Genomic DNA, 18961 nt, shown 5'->3' with positions numbered 1-18961 from the left:
GTTGCCTTTCTAATTGTCTTAAAGGGATAGTTTACCCAGAAATGATCGTTATTTCCTCACTCTCATTTCTTTTGTTTGGTTCCAGCATTCTTTAAAAAGATTTTCTGTTGTTCCACAAAAGAAAGAAGTGAGAGTTGTCATGTTTTGGTGAATTATCCCTTTAACGAACGTCTGAATATTTAGGCTGGTTGTGGGTTTGTGGGACATTGCATTCTTTCTTTGAAATATAGGTAAACAAAGAACATTTTATTTAAATTATGTCAAATTAATATGATTAATAGTACAAATTGAAATATTTGTATTTAAAATGACTGTTTTCTATTTGAATATACTCCAGTTACACAATCCTTCAGAAATCATTCTAATATTCTGAATTGCTGCTCAAAAAACATTTATTATTATTATTATTATTGTTATTATTATATTGAATACAGCTGAGTAGATTTTTTTTCCAGGTTTCTTTGATGAAAAGAAAATTCAGAAGAACAGCATTTATCTAAAACATTATTAAAAAAATATAAATGTCTTTTTCATAAATGTTGATCAATTTAAAGTTAATTTAATTGCCATTTTCTATTCATCAAAGAATCCTAAAAAAGTACTGTTTTAAATATTGATAATAGTAATACATGTTTGTTGAACAGCAAATCAGCATATTAGAATGATTTCTGAAGAATCATGTGACACTGAAGATTGGAGAAATGATGCTGAACATTTAGTTTTGATTACAGGAATAAATTACATTTTAAAATAAATTCAAATAGAAAGCAGTTATTTTAAATAGTAAAAATATGTCACAATATTACTGCTTTTGCAGTACTTTGGATCAAATAACTGCAGGCTTGGTGAGCAGAAGAGACTTTAAAAAACATTAAATATTTTGACTTGTAGTGTATATTATTAAAAATATTTCTGTATTATTATTATTTTATTAATATAATTTTTATTTTTATTTAAATAATATTAACAGTGTAATGTCCATGATGGGCTGGAGGGGTTTCTAGAGATGAATGAAATCAAATATTTATTTATAAAATAAAATATTACATAATTTAAGAAAAGAAAAAATAAATAGATAAAAATGGAGAAAAAATCTAGATAAATTAGTCAACTAGTTTTTTGTTGGCTCATTTTCACTCATAACTTTTTAATATCTCTTTTTTTTTCAGAAAAGGTATTGTGCTTTTGTAATCTCAAAGTGAGATTACTACTGTTTTGTGAAAATGACTAAATTACTGAGACTAATTTAGATAATTAACATATTATTTTTTAATTAAACCGCAATTTTGGATGATAATACTTTTAGACTTAGTTTTTGTTTTAAATAATTGTCCAAAAAAAAAAATCAAAGTCAGCTTGAGATTTCCAGACAAACCACAATAAGCAAATAAAGGTGAAGGGATAGTCAGTCTGTCTTTTTTTTTTTTTTTTTCATTCCCTGAGTGCAGGCCCTGATGTTCCTGAGGTTGTAGGCCACGAATAGTTTCCAATCTGATAATGCTTTCCAACAAACATGCAAAGGTGGTCTCACATTACAGGTATTCAGTGGTCAAATGTTGAATGCTTTTGCACATTTTGTTGCCTTTGGTTTAAATGCTCTAAAATGGCCATTTACCAAAATGTACAAAGGCAAAAAGTCCAAGCAAAGACAACTGAGATAAACACTGAGATGAATCTCAGCTTGAAGTCCTTGAAGTAGGGTGTGCCACAGTTTGTTCACAATCGTAAGTTTGATATTATGATTACAACCCCAAAGCACATGGGTACATGTTGCTATTTGATAAACCACGTTGGTTCCTTTTCCAGTGGTTTTTCCCCTCTATGCTGTCAGTAAAGCAGATGTGTTCATAGTTGTTGTGGAAAATGATGGTGTGCATTCCACTCCATTGTCAGCCTGGAGGGTACGGGAAAACATTGAACGACGGTGATATATGAATGATTGGTTTTTAGCCTCATTTCTTTGGAATTTCACCTCATTAGAAACTGGCCCCATTCTGCAGCGCCAAGCTCAACTCAGATTTGTCCTAGAAAATTAACATCAGAGGACAACTTGTGAATTGGTTAAACTGCCTCAGCCAGAATTCAGAGAAAAAAAGATCAATGTTTTTAACCTGTGAAGGTGCCTGCTGTAAAACACCCCTGTCGTTTTTTTGTTCCCCCAGACAAAGCGCAACTAAATGAGAAGGAAGTTTCTTCCGCATTGGCTGGCCTTCTGGCCGGCTCCCAGACCTTGTGTGGAAACAGCATTTGTTAAAACGGGATTGTGGTATTTCGAATGACTGCAGTGTGATGTTGGGTTGCTTAGCTTGAGGAGTCCTGGCCGGTGCACCTTTTTGGGATGCTCCTGATGTTTGCAGTTGGGTGCAGGCCCAGAGGGACAAATAAAGGCCTTCTTGATTCCCTACCATAGACTAGATGCTCTGAAATGATTAACAGTCCCCCTTGATTTGCACCTTCAAAAACTTGTCAGTAGTTTGGCTGTGCGTTTGGAAAAAAACAGGTCTGAATTAACAATCCACATCTCTGTCTGAAATATTTGTGTGCTTTGAATGAAGGCAAGCTCTGTGGGAAAAGTTGCCTGTGTACTCGGTTCCCCCCAACGACCCCAAAACCTCCAATTAGAGTTGCAGGCTCTCCTCCTCGTGGTCGCTCGCTGCCGCTGTGTGATCGTGCGTTAAATTTAGATGCTGAATGTTTTTATTGTCGTATTTTATGTACAGTCTGTGGCCCGAGTTGCTGAGAATGCCCTAGTCTGGTTGAAAGATTTAGAACTTAGTCAAAAACAGTTCAACATTGTTGTCCTCTAACACTTTTGACTTCATGCTTTTGATTGGACACTTTAATAGTAAGACCCCGGTGTTATGATCTTAAAGGCATAGTTAACCCAAAAATGAAAATTCTGTTAATAATTACTCTCATGAGGTTCCAAACCTGTAAAGGCGGGCGTACACGGTGCGATTTTTGAGGTCGTACGAGCTCGCATGCGATTTCTTTGGTTATCGGAGGTAATCGTCTCTTCTCGTATGGTCGGGGCTCGTATGGTGTGTGAGAAATTACGAGACGAGCAGAGTGCCTTACGAGCACTTCCCGACCTCACGATCATTTTTAAACATGTCAAAAAACTTCGGGAGCTGTCGGATTGAAAACGTGACGTGTGCTGTTGAACGAGCCGATTTGTTGATCAAACTGGAAATGACCAATCAGAAGCTAAAGAAAAGGAAACCACAGAACAAGATGAACATGACAGCGCCACGGCGACTTGGACTATCAAGAAAGAGGATAAACTCGCTGAACTTTGGCAAGAACAGCGAGCCCTGGCTCTGGGCAAAAGAAAAAATGGGGGTGCTGGGGGTGCAGTGCAGTGATGCGCGGGTTGAGTCATCCAAAAATATTTTTTATGATATTCGGGTCGCGGTCGTTCGGGTCGTTTGAAATAAAGATGCCAATCAAACCGTTGTAATTTATATAGTAGCCTACTTGACAATTTTCTATGAAATACATAGACCTACTATTTATTGGCTGAACAAAATATAGCCCACCTTTTGAATGTTGAGCGTTATTAACTGTTGAATAAATGCTGATGCAGGACAAAATGCCTATTTCCCAACACGTTGAACTGAGCAATGCCATTGCACCATTTTAATAGGATACTTTTAAAGGAATATAGCTCAGTAATGTCATCTTTTTTTGTTCTCTTTCTTTTTGGAATTATTAGACACATTTCACTGTCTTTATTGTCTTTAATTTCCTTAATTATACAATTTCTAGCACTATTTTTAAACAAATATATATAAAATCTCATGTATAGGCCTATGCTTGTTTAAACCCAGGGATTAAAAACGATTCCAAGTAAAAACGGTATTTTTTCTTTACATTTCCAGAGAGCGAAAACGAACGAAATCAAATAAATTCAGGCACTATAATTAAATTATTCGTTTGATACAACTATTATTGCTATATAATTAATATATATATATAATAATATTATTTAGTCATATTCGTGATTCCTGAATTTATATATGAAAACTTCGTTTTGAAGTGCATTAGATATGTTTGTAAAAGAAAATTCGTTCAGCTGGCCTATTAAATTGATTTAATATTCTTGATAATTTTTAGAGGAAGTTAGAAGTTAAGAAAAAAGGGAATTAGCTTGTGGTCTATATATATTTAGGGCTATAGGCTAATCTTTTCCTTACATTTTATTACACTGTGTAGATCGAAATAAAAAAAATTATTGATCATATTTTACATCGGAGAATCACCGACATAATTTAGAGTATAGCCTACTTCGAAAATGAAACTATTTAAATCTGTATAAAGGAAAGACAAAATAAATCACAACAAGAAAAATCTGTATTTTTCTTGTAATCAAGAACATTTCTTTTGACAAAATTACCTAATTAATGCCGAATGATGTTTGACAGTGAACGAATCTCCACCGCTTATAATTGTTGCTGTCAGTCGCAAATATTAAACATGCGGGTCAGGAAGCGGGTCGGGGACTATATATATACACTGCTGTAAAGGTGAAGTTTTGTCAAGTTTGCAACGAGTGTACACACGCAAGGGTGATCGGACGGTAGCCTACTTCCTGCATGTCTAGCAAAGAGTCACGGCTCATATTTTTTAAATGTAGTAAAGAGATAGACAGAGAGCAGTTGTATTTAACAGTAGCCTACATACACAGTATATTATACACAGCCTTCCTCTCAGAATGCGATTGCCTTGGAAATCGGCAGGTTTTAAAATCGTGCCGTGTACCACTGCGTCCGTAAAAAAAGTCATTCGTGACGTGTGCGTGGCCATACGGTCTTCCGACCGTCCGAATTCGCACCGTGTACGGCCGCCTTAAGACCTTCGGTTATCTTCGGAACACAAATTAAGATATTTATTGATGAAATCCAAGCTTTCTGACCCTGCATAGACAGCAATGCAACTGACATGTTTAAGACCCAGAAAGGTAGTAAGGATATTGTTCAAATAGTCCATGTGACATCAGTGGTTCAACCTTAATTTTATGAAGCTACAAGAATAGTTTTTGTGCACAAGAAAAACAAAACCATGTACCATGATCTAAATGTCTCCATTGCCAACTGTTCTCCGTATTTTAGAAGCTCTCTCTTGTGTAGTTTTCCTCCTTTTTTGAATGTCTATTTGGGGCTTGTAAAGTTTTATATGCTCTTTCCACTTCGTATCTATCATCCTCCTAATACTGCTGACCGGATCTCTGAGAGCTTAACTGGTGCACTGGAACAAAGCCTAGTTCTGCGAGCTTGTTTGGGAAGAGATAAAAAGTCCTGGATGTGGACATGCATTGTGTTTATTGGATCCTGGGAGCGGTCCTGAAGGAGAACTCACAGCAAGGTTTTAAGTACTTGTTTTGTGTGTGGTATAGCTAGTTTTGTTGAAGATCTTCTTTTTTGGCCCGATTATAAGCGGTTGTTCACACAGAACTCTTTCTTGTGACTATTTGTGCTGTTTTTCTAGTTATTGTATGTAAGCAGTAGCTGCACTGATGTCAAATGCTTACTTAAGCCATACTTTGTACTCTGTCTAGCTGTACTTGCATGCTAAAATGGGTCTTGTGTAGGGCTGAAAAATAGATTCTTTGATTTTTAATCGATTCTCATTTTTACAAAACAATATTGATACTTAAATCCCTAGAATCGATTAGTCTAGCCTGTTTTCAGTTAATGAGTGGAACCTCACATCTAATAAATCGTAATAAGCTTTGTGCTTTGTTACTTTTGATATTAAACAGTTTTAGATTTCAAATTCTGTCCATTTTATTAATATTCAAACAATAGATACTGTTTTGGCGTGCTTTTAATGTGGAGTGACAAATTGCTGCAGTGCGCACATGAACTGATCATGTCCTCTGCTTTAATACCAGCTATAGCACAAAATAAACATGAATAAACATTCAAAGATATGTTAAAAGAAAGTGTACAACTTACCGAAATCCGTATCCTTTCTGTAATTGCTAAGTATTTCAACCATGAAAATATGTCAGTAGAACTGTTTGTAAACAGTGTGCCAAATAACATCACATTTACCTCAGAAAAAACATTTAATGACTGAACTCATTAGTAAGCTAAAAAATAACTCTAGAGAGGAGTATTTAGCTAAATATGTGCAACGTATAATATATTAATTTATTTTTATTTATTAATTTTTTGTTGTTCTTCAATATTTAAGTTAGAATAAATCATCGCCAACTTTTATTTTAGAAATATAATTATATAATTTGAAGTTAAAGAAGAAGTTTACTTCCAGAACAAAAATTTACAGATAATTTACTCACCGCCTTGTCACACAAGATGTTCATGTCTTTCTGTCTTTAATCGTAAAGACTTTTTTTTTTTTTTTTTTTTTTGTGGAGGAAAAAAATTCTGGAATGTTCTCCATATAGTGGACTTCTATGGTGCCCCAGATTTTGAACTTCCAAAATGGAGTTTAATGATCCCAGCCGAGGAAGAAGAGTCTTATCTAGCGAAACGATCTGTTAATTTCCCCCCAAAAAATTTAACAATTTGTATACTTCTTAACCTTTAAGGCTTGTCTTGTCTAGCTCCGGTACAGGACAGTTAAAGGTTGTATCAGCGATTTCTAGCCTGAAACATAAAGTGTCAATTTCAGCTGACCTTTCATCACGATCCGCTCGCTGCCTGCCCCATAAATTGTCTGTGAAAAAACCGCATCTCTCTGGTCAGCCTAGGGTCCGAGTAGGGCTGGGCGATATGGCCTAAAAATAAAATCCCCGATTTTTTCACAAAAAATCCGATTTACAATTTAAATCGATTTTTTTCCCCCCTACTACTTTTAGCATGTAAAGAAACCCCAGCTTTTCCACAATATATATATGGGCACCATATATTTTGCAATATACATTGCAACTGCATCAGTGATCGCTTTCCACCAGGCCCCATTCTTATCATACCAGACACAGTAAATGTTTGTAAGACAAATAAATATGAGATGGGAGGAAAATATATATTTCCATGCTTTTCTCTTGCACTTATATCGTATACAAAAATATACAATTTTGAACACAGAAATATTAAATGATTTAAAAAACTGAAACGATCTGCCAGCAGGTGGTGGTAAGACACTGATTTAATTACTGAATCATATCATTCATTTGATTCGTTTGAACAGATGGTTAATTCAGGAACAAAGCAAGTGACTCTTTATGAATGGGAAATTGAATCATTTCACTAGATTCGTTTAAAAACGCACGTTCATTCATAAACGAAACACCGCTGTGTTTGAGTGGAGATGCGCAGCGGCTCAGCTGTGACTTGTTTCAGACCACTTTTGACGACGAAATGGAGCAAAATCAGGCAATAGTGTTATAGTCAGACAATGTAAGTCACTTAATAATAACTTCTTGTTTATTTAACTGTTATAATAAATCAATATCTCGTTTACAAACTCCCTTAAAAATGATTAAAAGCTGTCACTCATCTTAGTTCGCAATCTCACAAAGCTCTATTTTAATAAACGAAGCTACTGCCCATTCAGTCTCTTATTTACACTCTCTACACTTGAGATACATTAGTCAACGTGCAAAACACATGAAAACCTTTGAAGCTCCACTCAGCGCAAATACAAATATGCTGGTCGGATCAGTCGCACATGGTGCTCCTAAATATTTTTTCATAGTCGTATGCAGTAGTTTTTTTTTTTTTTGCCCTTGAACTGCTGGTCGCACCGGTGCGACCTAAGATTCTTTTTAGTCCCACCATTGGTAAGTGAAATTGTATGTACTGTAATGTAACAGGCAAACTTGCTAGCAAGCAGCTAATCATGTCCCCTAGTGACTCGCGTTATTTTACCAGAACGGGCTATTTGTTTTCCGTTCTGAATACAGAACGGTTAATTAGGCGCGCCATCATGTGGTCGGACAATATTGCCTCTTAATTATTCTGCCATTGGTCCAATTACAATGTATTTAATATTTTTATTAAAAAATCACGATACCTCGATTTTATAAAGAATTAAATCATCTTAAAAACGTAAATTCGAATTAATCGAAAAAATCGAAAGAATCGCCCAGCCCTAGGTCCGAGATATGCCAAAAAAACAATCGGCACTACCAACCTTTCCACAGATAAACAAACAGTGTTCCAACCAATCAGTGTCAGGGGTTTGGTGTTGTGGACTTTCGCTCTGCCTCCCTCACATCCCTGCTCCAGTAGGAAAGTCCACAACACCAAACCCCTGACGCTGATTGGTTGGAACACTGTTTGTTTATCTGTGGAAAGGTTGGTAGTGTAAATCCATGTTAATACGGGGTAAAAAAGATTGACTGAATTGAAACTTTTTCAATATAACTAAATCTAAAACATGTGCACAGGTTTATTGTTAAATTACATCTTGTAAAATGTTCATTTGACTAAAAACACCACAGACCGGAAATGTAAAGCACCATTGCAGTCATGCAAGACTTCTGCTTTTGAAAAAATGTGGATAGAACATTCAGAAATAGTCCTTTCCATTTGAATTTGAAAAATGCTTCAGAGGGCAGCTCAGTATGTTTTAGAGCAACGCTAAACCCACTTTTCACTAGATTCTTCATAATTTCACCCACTTTGTCTCTATTATCCTCTGTCATGTCCATGGGGATATCATCTTACGTCAAACAACAGTACTTGGAGACAGCTTAAGAAATGATGGTCTGAGAATTTAGACAATGATCCAGCTTTCTCATCACTTTCGAAAATGTACAGAAACGTGACTATGCACATCCCCGTCTCTCTTGTGATTGCAGTCACATCCTCTCCCCCTTGCAGCTTTTCCCCTGGTCCTCTTTCCCAAAACACCTCTCCTCCTGCCAAGTGTGCAGAGAGGTAAGTGTTAGAGAGGGAAAGTCCTGCAGAGAATCACAATCAGTTACCGCTGTCCTCTTTTGTAATTAACTACTACTTGAGATAAAGTGTACAACCGCTACAGTCATTATGCTGTTTTGGCAAAACAATGACTGATTAAAATCAAAAATATGTCTATAAGCCATGATATCCCTCTTTATGGTCACATTTTGCTGTAAGCGTTTTGTTGATTTGTTGACTTTTTTTTTTTTTTTTTTTTTAGCTATTTTGCCCAGCCCTAGTTTAAAATGCATGTAAGGCTTGTAAGGATGCTTGTTCTAAAATCTTTCCACTTAGCAGTTTTTGTCTGTGTATTGTACTTTGAAAAGGCTTGTGGTCAGTTGTATATGCTAGTGGGCCGCACCCACAGAAGGTATTGTAGCTGCAGTGTTTTACTGAGGGACAGACGGACTGCGAATGGTTTAATTACAGCAGCGGTTTTGCTGAGGATCTCTGACTTCTGGCTGAGTTGACCAATGTCAGCAGTGGGGCAGGGCCAGATTACCCACAGTCCTGAGGCGGTTCTGCGGTTTACCTCAACAATCTCATCAGACTGACTGAGCAAAAATACTTCTCTGATTGCTGGGCTCTCCCCGGAGTTAGACTGAACTGCCGCATACTTCGCCCTACCACCGGTAATGAAAAGACCTCTGTCCACGCGGTGAGAGAAAACATCTCTCAGGTTATAAAGGGCAAAAGAAAACCACTGTTTGTGGGCAGCACTTGGGAAATAAACAAACATAACAGCACCTATGCTGAAATAAGTGGGCTAATATTACAGCGGAATGAGTTTTCTCAGAATATAAAGCACAGTTGTGAACTTGGCATGACCAAGATGTGTTTCTGTGTGGAAACCAGCTATCTTTGGAATGAGGAATGGCAGTTTCAGCAAAGTTTGCGACCACATCCACAAGTTTTTCACCTAAAAGTTTTGTCCTGTCAAAGTTTCCGGTCACGGAGGTATCCGGTATGCATGTAGATGTTCCCCTTAACAAAAAATTGATATGTCACACTGTACCACAAAACCAGTCTTATGTAGCAATAGCCAAAAAGACATTTTATGGGTCAAAATTATCAATTAGGGTATTAAGTAAAAGATCATGTTCCATTAAGATACTTTGTAAATGTCCTATTGTAAAAATATCAAAACTTAATTTTTGATTGGTAATATACATTAAGAACTTAATTTGCACAACTTTAAAGTTGATTTTCTCAGTATTTTGATTTTTTTTTTGCACCCTCAGATTTCAGATTTTCAAATAGTTTTATCTCAACCAAATTGTCCTATCCTAATAAATCATACATCAATGGAATTTGAGCTATTTATTCAGCTTCCAGATGATGTATAAATCTCAATTTCAAGAAACTGACCCTTATGACTGGTTTTGTTGTCCAGGGTCACATGTATTATTGCCTAAGCATTTAGTGGTTGACCAATATGGGTTGTTCAATGAAAGGATGCTGGATGATGACAGATATTTGCTAGTTTTATAGATATAAAATACTAAAGTATGAGACCACTTGTGAAAAGGCTTTTATTTTGCGATTTGCACGCATTTTCTTATGTTTGAAATATTTTGGGTATTGCTTATGCAATTTATGTCATAGCATTTCTTAGTTTTAGGATTTTGAAATAACAATAGTGTAATAAACTGTATTATATTTTAAAGTAGATTTCATATCTGTAATTTTCAATCTGTGAGAAACTGCTAAAGTTAAATAAATCATTATATTTAAGATAGTATTTACTTAAAGGAATAGTTCACCCAAAAATGTAAATTACACTAGGATTTACTCACGCTCAAGCAATCCTATATGTAATGACTTTCTTCTGTCAGATGAATACAATCAGAGTTATATTTAAAAAATTTCCTGGCTCTTCCAAGTTTTATAATGGCAGTGAAAGGCTGTTGAGATTCTGAAGTCCAATAAAATGCATCCATCCATAATAAAAAAATGCTCTACGTGACTCCGGGGGATTAATAAAGGCCTTTTGAAACAAATCGATGCGTTTGGATGAGAAAAATATGGCGTTCCAGTAAATGACATAGGCATAGCATAAGCTCAGGTGAGAATGTGCTAGTTTCACGAAAAACAAATTTTCTTTACAGCAAAGGAAAACCAGTCTCCTCGTGGCTTATATCGAAATCCTCTGACATTTTTCTTTATAACTCCTTGTTTTGTACTTCTAATTTGTAATCAGTGTTTTGTTTTGCTCTCTCCATTGCACTTTCGTCACTGTCTTCGCCAATCTTTCGTAAATGCACGTTTATAAAGTGTTAAATAAGGATGTTTTTCTTACACAAACACATCAATTCACTTCAGGAGGCCTTTATTAACCCCCCGGAGTCATGTGGAGTACTTTTTATTATGAATCGATGAACTTTATTGGACTTCAAAATCTCAACACCCATTCACTGCCATTATAAAGCTTGTGGTAATTTTCATTTTTGGGTGAACTGTCCAAAACTATGACCAGAAATTGTTAAATTAATTGATCTGAGAAAGGCATTTCACACTTACAGTTGATTTCTCTGTTCCAGCTCCGAAGACATGCAGTCCGAAGCAGTTTGTGTGTAAAGACCAGGTGACCTGCATCACCAAAGGCTGGCGCTGTGATGGAGAGAAAGACTGTCCCGACGGCTCTGATGAAGCCGCAGATATCTGTGAGTAAACCGGTTTATCCCTCTCATCAGATGAGTATGACATGACATCATGACAGATATGATAAACGTTATCATGGCAGAGCTGAAATGTTTTGACGTTGTAAACTGAAGCCAGATGAAGCCTTAGGTTCCTTTGTGTGTGTGTGTGTGTGTGTGTGTGTGTACAAGTTAAAAATAACTTGAAAATTTATCTCGAGAGTCAAGACTGTATGATCTGTTGTGCGCTGTCTAGTTGTTTCTGAAAGAAAGGACGTGTCCTGTTGCTGCCCTAAACTGAAAGTCAGCATGTACATCGTTTACACAAATATAAATCTATGATTGATATTGAACAGATTTGTGACCCTGGACCACAAAACCAGTCTTAAATAGCACGGGTATATTTGTAGCAGTAGTCAAAATGATATATTTTTTTCTTTTATGGCAAAAATCATTAGGATATTAAGTAAAGATCATGTTCCATTAAGGTATTTTGTAAAATTTCTCCCATAAATATACCAGAACTTAACTTTTGATTAGTAATATGCATTGCTAAGAACTTCATTTGGACAACTTTAAAGGCAATTTTCTCAATATTTAGATTTTTTTTTATGCACCCTCAGATTTCCAGATTTTTTAAATAGTTGCATCTCAACCAAATATTGTCCTATCCTAACAAACCATACATCAATAGAAAGCTTTTTATTAACTTTCAGAAAATGTATACATCTCAGTTTCAAAAAATTAACCCTTATGACAGGTTTTATGTTTTTTTGGTCCTGGGTCACATACCCAGAGCACCTCTGACCTTTCCTAATAATGTGTGCCTAACTAATGTAACTGTCCGTTGACCAAAATGTATGCATAGTGTTAAGTGGACTAGCAAATGGGGGTTAAGGGCAGACACAGACTGCAGTACCACGTGTGTTGAAGGACGCTCTGTGTGTGTCTTCTAAGCGATGGCACTAATTAAACTGCTCTGTTTAGTCTGGCTGACTGCACACAGTCCTGTCCAGCCAAGTGATCTGTGTGTGTGAGCTCATCTCAAACGCAAAAAACAGGAGCCTGGCTCTTATTTAACACTGACCTGCTTCTAAATGTTTCCGCACACGCAGACCTAATGAAGCCGGGGGTGTACTGCAGCTCACATCACATCTGTCACACAAGCCAGACACCCTCACAGCAGTCAGCCATGATGGTTCCACCATCAGCATTTGGGTAGTGCTTTACTGTCCAGCAGGAAAACAGACAGAGCTAGTTAAGTGTTTACATATGACCTTCTGTGCTGTAATTGCAGCCACCTTTTCATCCTCTCAGACTGATAAACAAACTGCAAACATGCGCTCTTTGCTATGTACGCTAGGCTGTGTTTACATCTAATGGGTTTCTTCATTTACACGTTCTATATTGCACTAATGCATTGGAGGAAATTGTGGGCTTCTCTTTCATGTTTTTCCATTGCTCACCCTTCTTACAGAAAGTGCTATGGCTGACACCTGTTATTGCACTACTAGTGATGAACTGATTTTTTTTTAACAAAACCAAAAAGAAAGTTTTCATTAAGGTAAAAACTGAAAATTTAAACGAGGGCATTTTGGTATTTAAACGGTGGTAAGAAGCCACTCCTTGATATTTTAACTAATGATTTCAGCACTCCAAAACGATTTTGGACAAAATCAAAATTTCCTCTTTCTGCTATTTTGATGGAATATTTTCAGTTCCTGAAATTTCAGTGCTTTGTTAGGTAATACCATGAGATTTACTGTGGTACTCAAGTGGTACTGGAAATGGTACTGTGGTACTGTAATCCATATGCCATATTTTAGACATCGACAAGTTATTTCAGAAACCATGGTACTTAAAGGGATAGTTCACCCACAAATTAAAATTACCGCATGATTTACTCACCCTCAAGCCATCCTAGGTGAATATATTTCTTCTTGCAGATGAATACAATCAGAGTTATATAAAAAAATGTCCTGGCTCTTTCAAGCTTTATAATAGCAATGAATGGCTGTTGCATCCATCCATCATGAAAAGTACTCCACACAACTCAGGGGGGTTAATAAAGGCCTTCTGAAGTGAATTGAAGTGTTTGTGTAAGACAAATATCAAGATTTAAAACTTTAGAAACCTTAAAGCATGTTCACGGCAGAGTGGTGTTCCAGCACAAACTCCGGTGAGAATATGCTGGTTTACAGGAGCAAATGAAAACCAGTCTCCTCTTTGAACAAAAATTTGTTACTGGTGTGCTCTCTCCACTGTACTTCCGCCATTTGACGCTTCTGCTTTTGTTACTGTGTTTGCGTACGTCCTACGTCATCCACTCAAACGCCACTCTCTTGTGAATGTGCGTACAACTGTTAGCAGAAGCTATAGATTATGGTTTATAAAGTTTTAAATATGGATATTTTTCTTACATAAACACATCAGTTTCTTTCAGAAGACCTTTATTAACCTCCCAGGGCTCTGTGGGGTACTTTTTGTGATGGATGATGCACTTTATTGGACTTCAAAATCTCAACAGCCATTCACTGCCATTAATAAAACTTAGAAGAGCCGGGACATTTTTAATATAACTCTAATTGTATTCGACTAAAAGAAGTTCACTTCCAGAACAAAAATTTACAGATAATGTACTCACCCCCTTATCATCCAAGATGTTTATCTCTTTTTTTCTTTAGTTGTAAAGAAATCATGTTTTTTGAGGAAAACATTTTAGGATTTTTATCCATATAGTGGACTTCTATGGTGCCCGAGTTTGAACTTCCAAAATGCATTTTAAATGCGGCTTTAAACCATCCCAAATGCGGTTGTAAATGATCCCAGCCAATCTCAACCTCAAACTCTCAACTTGTCTTGCTCTACCTGAACTTTAACTGAACTATTTCCGGTTCAAGCCAGTTAGGGTATGTCTAAAAACGTACTCGGTTACTAACGTAACCTCGGTTCTCTCAGAGAGGGAACGAGTACTGCGTAAGTATCTTACGCTTGGGGAAAATCCTTTCCGCGAGAGAATTTTCCCCTAGCGTAAGATACTTACGCAGTACGAGAGACCTCTCGTAAGAGAACGTATTCGGTTACTAACGTAACCTCGGTTCTCTCTAGAGAGGGAACGAGTACTGCGTAAGTATCTTACGCTAGGGGAAAATCTTACGCTAGGGGATTTTCCCCAAGCGTAAGATACTTACGCAGTACGAGAGACCTCTCGTAAGAGAACTCCCATCTCATTTTCTCCCTTATCTTCAAAACCATCCTACATCGCTGTTTTTTTTCTTAAGGGTGTTTGACCTCCTTTGCATGTTCACTTTGCAATCACTGGGTCGATACTTCTGCAACGTTGTAGGATGATTTTAAAAATAATTTTTGAAGTTGGAAAAAAAAAAGTTTTTTGATATACCCTAACTGTCTTGACCCAGAAAAAACAGGCAGAGCAAGAAAAGACGAGCGTTTTCGTTAAATAAGACCCATCTTCCTCGACTTGGATCGTTTACAAGCGCATTTGGGATAGTTTGAAGCCGCATTTAAACTGCATTTTGGAAGTTCAAACCCAGGTCACCATAGAAGTCCACTATATGGAGAAAAATCCTGAAATGTTTTCCTCAAAAAACATAATTTCTTTTCAGCTGAAGAAACAAAAACATTAACATCTTGGATGACAAGGGCGTGAACTTCTTGAAAGAAGAAAGTCATATACACCCAGGGCGGCTTAAAGGTGAGTAAATCATAGGGTAATTTTAATTTTTGGGTGAACTATCCCTATAAATAATACCATGTCCAAAAACACGGTGTTACCATGATACTTTTATGTTGATTTCATCCTTCTCTATGATTTTACTTCATCACAAGTAGTGCTGGATTCTTTTAATCCATCTAAAAATCCATGGTAATGCCTTGGTGCTTTTTTTGCGAGCATCATTCATGTGAATTACAGAATTCCAGCTCCCCCTTGCGAAAAAATACTGTGGTAATACCATTGTACAGTCAAGGTGTCTGGTTTTAAAGGAGAAGTTCACTTCCAGAACAAAAATGTACAGAGAATTTACTTACCCCCTTTTCATCCAAGATGGATTTGTGTCTTTCTTTCCTCAGTCGTAAAGAAATTTAGTTTTTTTTTTTTTTGAGGAAAACATTTCAGGAATGTTCTCCATATAATGGAGTTCTATGGTGCCCATGAGTTTGAACTTCCAAAATGCAGTTTAAATGCAGCTTCAAACAATTCCAGCCGAGGAAGAAGAGTCTTATCTAGCAAAACGATCAGCTGTTTTCAAAATAAAATTACAATTGATATATTTTTAACCTCAAATGCTCACCTTGTCTAGCTCTGCGTGCACTCTGTTTATTCCAGTTCAAAACAGTTTGGCTATGTTGAAAAAGCTCCCATCTCATTTTCTCCTCCAACTTCAAAATCGTCCTACATATTTATCCTACGTATATTTTTGTTCTGGAAGTAAACAACGTCTCTAATACCATGGTACTTACATACAGTGTACTGTGGTACTGAATAATTAACATTCGTATACCATGCTTCTTTTTCTGCCAAAAGAATTCTGTGAAAAGTCTATAGTTTATAGACTATGTTGAGAACTTCACATGGGACTCCTCTAAATAAATGGCCCATCGTTTGGACGTCATACACAGAGTAGCTCCCGGGTGTTGAGAACAAGGTGTTTAAAGCACGTAAACATAATTTTCTGCCCGCAAATAAACTTTCTGGAGCGATCCCACCATCTGTCGCTCAAAAAGCGCCACTAATATAATTTCAATGCCACTAATGCAGTTTGGCTGAACACACAAAGGGGCTTTTCATTAGACGGAAACTCTGACCTTCTGATTTATCATGATCTGTTTCTGCCAATTACACACATTACATACTTAATCCTCTTTGTTAAAGCCGTTTCCAACACTTTATATTCATAAGAAAGGTCTATACCGGCTGTCAGCGTTTCAAACAAGAATGTATGTTAATTTTAGTGTCACGTCTAATCCCGGTCTTAACTGTCGTTTTGTTATTAGTCTTTGTGAAGTCAGTAGGCGGTGTCTGCCGGATGTAACGCTATTGAAGAGATCAAATGAGATGGGTTGTAGAAACCTGTTTATCAATTCTTCTAGTTTTAAAACACAAACCCGTTCATTCAGACCCGAGTCTGGTGGCTGTTGCTCAGGGCTCAGTTGAGACTTGTCTTGTTGTGCTACGAAGATGTGCTGTGTGTTTGAAGGTTGTTCTCGTGTCCTACTTCATCTCTCTAGTTCAGGTTAATTTCTAACTAATAGACTGAGTTCCCACCAGTGCCATGCTGCCAGAACAAATAAATCTTGCCCTCTTTTTCTTTCTGTTCCTTTTGTTTCCCCCTTTCACTTTCTCTCTGGGTGTAAATCAGAGATTTTAACAAACCTGGCACCTTTAAGTAGGTCAGTATATCATTAGAAAAGCATTGAGATAAGAGACAAGAGCACTGAGGAACTCTTTCTCCGGTTCTGCCTTCAATAAAAAGAAGATTGAGAAGGGTATGACGACATTATCTATCACAGTTTCTAATGCACCTGTAGTAAAAGTCAACTATTGCGTCATCTCTAAATGTGATAGTGGTGCTTGTATGTGTGTGGAATTGATGTATTAGAGATGTCTTCAAGGATGATCAGTTATTATTGTTATTTAATATTATTAATAATATAAATGTTATAAAAATAATACTAATTACAATGAATTTTATAACCATTATTATTGTTGTTGTTAGTATTATTTAAATATTCAAAATATAAATGTATTAAATGCACTACCAGTCAAAAGTTTGGAATAATTTCCATTTTTCAAAATTTCTTTTGCTTTCCCAAGCTGTTTTATTTGATTTAAAATACAGTAATATTGTGAAATATTATTGCAGTTTTCTATTTGAATTTATTTTAAAATGTTTATTTATTGCTGTGATGGCAAAGCTGGATTTTCAGCATCATTACTTCAGTCTTCAGTGTCACATGATTTTTCCGAAATCATTCAAATCATTTTTAATATGCTGATTTGGTGCTCAGTTATTATTAGTTCGTAATAACGGTTCTTATTAATATTAGTGTTGTTGAAAACTGCTTAATGTACAAATATATTAACTAGCACAACTGTTCAACGTGGATAATAATAAGATATGTTTCTTGAGCACCAAATTACCATATTAGAATGATTTCTGAAGGGTCATGTGACTTTTGTGGCATCTTAAAAAATATTCAAATAAAAAAGTTATAAATTGTAATGATTTTTTACAGTATTACTTTTTATTCTGTTTATCATAATGTAAATGCAGCATTGGTGAGCATAAGAGAATTCTTTATAAAAAAAACATATATATATGAATTTAAAAAATATGAATTATCCAAATATTTTGACTGGTAGTATACTAGGGCTGGGCGATTTGGCCTAAAATCAAAATCTCGATTAATTGAACATTTTAACCCAATTACGATTAATGAACGATTATTTTATTCATTAATAAAATTATATTTAATTATATTTAAATAATATTTATTTTTTTGCCCTCATAGTTCACTGACAAGTTTTAAATATGCACACATATTACAAGTGAGAGATTTTTGAATGAAGGGTGCACACACTATCTACTATCTATGATTATTTATTGAACATCAGTGTTGAACAACTGAAATTAAAGCACACATTGCTTAAAATGAAAAGTCACATTTTTCTTAAATTAGTGAAAATAAATAACTTGCACTTTTGGAAACAAAATAAATTATTTATAAAATAATAATAAATATTAAAAGTAGAAAATAAGCAGTATCTCTTTTAAATAAATTTACTCTTGTATATCCTGTACATACTTTTTACTGTATAAATACTGTTTAAGCTCTCCATCGACATGTCGGCGGAATAACGCAACGTAACGGAGCGGGGTCACGTGACTCCACACGCAGTAGTGTTTTTAAAGGGAAAGTAATTGAAATAATTGACCTGGAAAAATTTGATCGATTATAGGTTCTAGGGTTGGGAATCGAAAATCGATTCCGATTCTGGAATCGGATACTTAAGATAAAGAATCGGATACTTGTTATAATATTAAAATTTCGATTCCTCGTTTCGATTCCTGGTTGCATTTTTTCCATCTAGTGATCTGCCAGGACCTTCCGCGCGTGCAATCTGCCAGGACTTTACGTGGTAATGTAAACATCAGTCGAAAAGATGGATCACGGTAAGCGTTTAAAAGTGTGTCTACGCTTTGTAAAAACCGAAGACAAATCTACCGCTGCACGCAAACTTCATCTTAGAGATCTGCAAGGGACGGATTTTAGTCCTGCGCCCGCCCACTCCAGAAGGAATATATGTTATTTCGTCCCGCAAAAGCCCACATAAAAGTCACTTATACCCCCGCGGGAAGACAGGTATCTACTTTATCTTTTGGCTGCATGAAACAAACCCTCCCGGTAATGTTAAGGCAAAGATGA

General features: G+C 36.1%; 1 protein-coding gene across 1 annotated transcript in view; it reads left to right on the top strand.

Moving 5' to 3' along the window:
• Positions 1-18961, top strand: part of lrp1ab (low density lipoprotein receptor-related protein 1Ab) — a 198379-nt gene that overhangs the window by 9372 nt on the left and 170046 nt on the right. Inside the window, exons 3-4 of the mRNA XM_073822691.1 lie at positions 8774-8852; positions 11414-11536. Of these exons, the coding sequence (XP_073678792.1) occupies positions 8774-8852; positions 11414-11536 (202 nt within the window). The remainder of the gene's footprint in view (positions 1-8773; positions 8853-11413; positions 11537-18961) is intronic.

This window comes from Garra rufa, chromosome 18 (assembly GCF_049309525.1).
Source record: "Garra rufa chromosome 18, GarRuf1.0, whole genome shotgun sequence".
Lineage (NCBI taxonomy): Eukaryota > Metazoa > Chordata > Actinopteri > Cypriniformes > Cyprinidae > Garra > Garra rufa.
The sequence above is the reverse complement of the archived record's forward strand: the minus strand, read 5'-3'. Positions and strand labels throughout refer to the sequence as shown.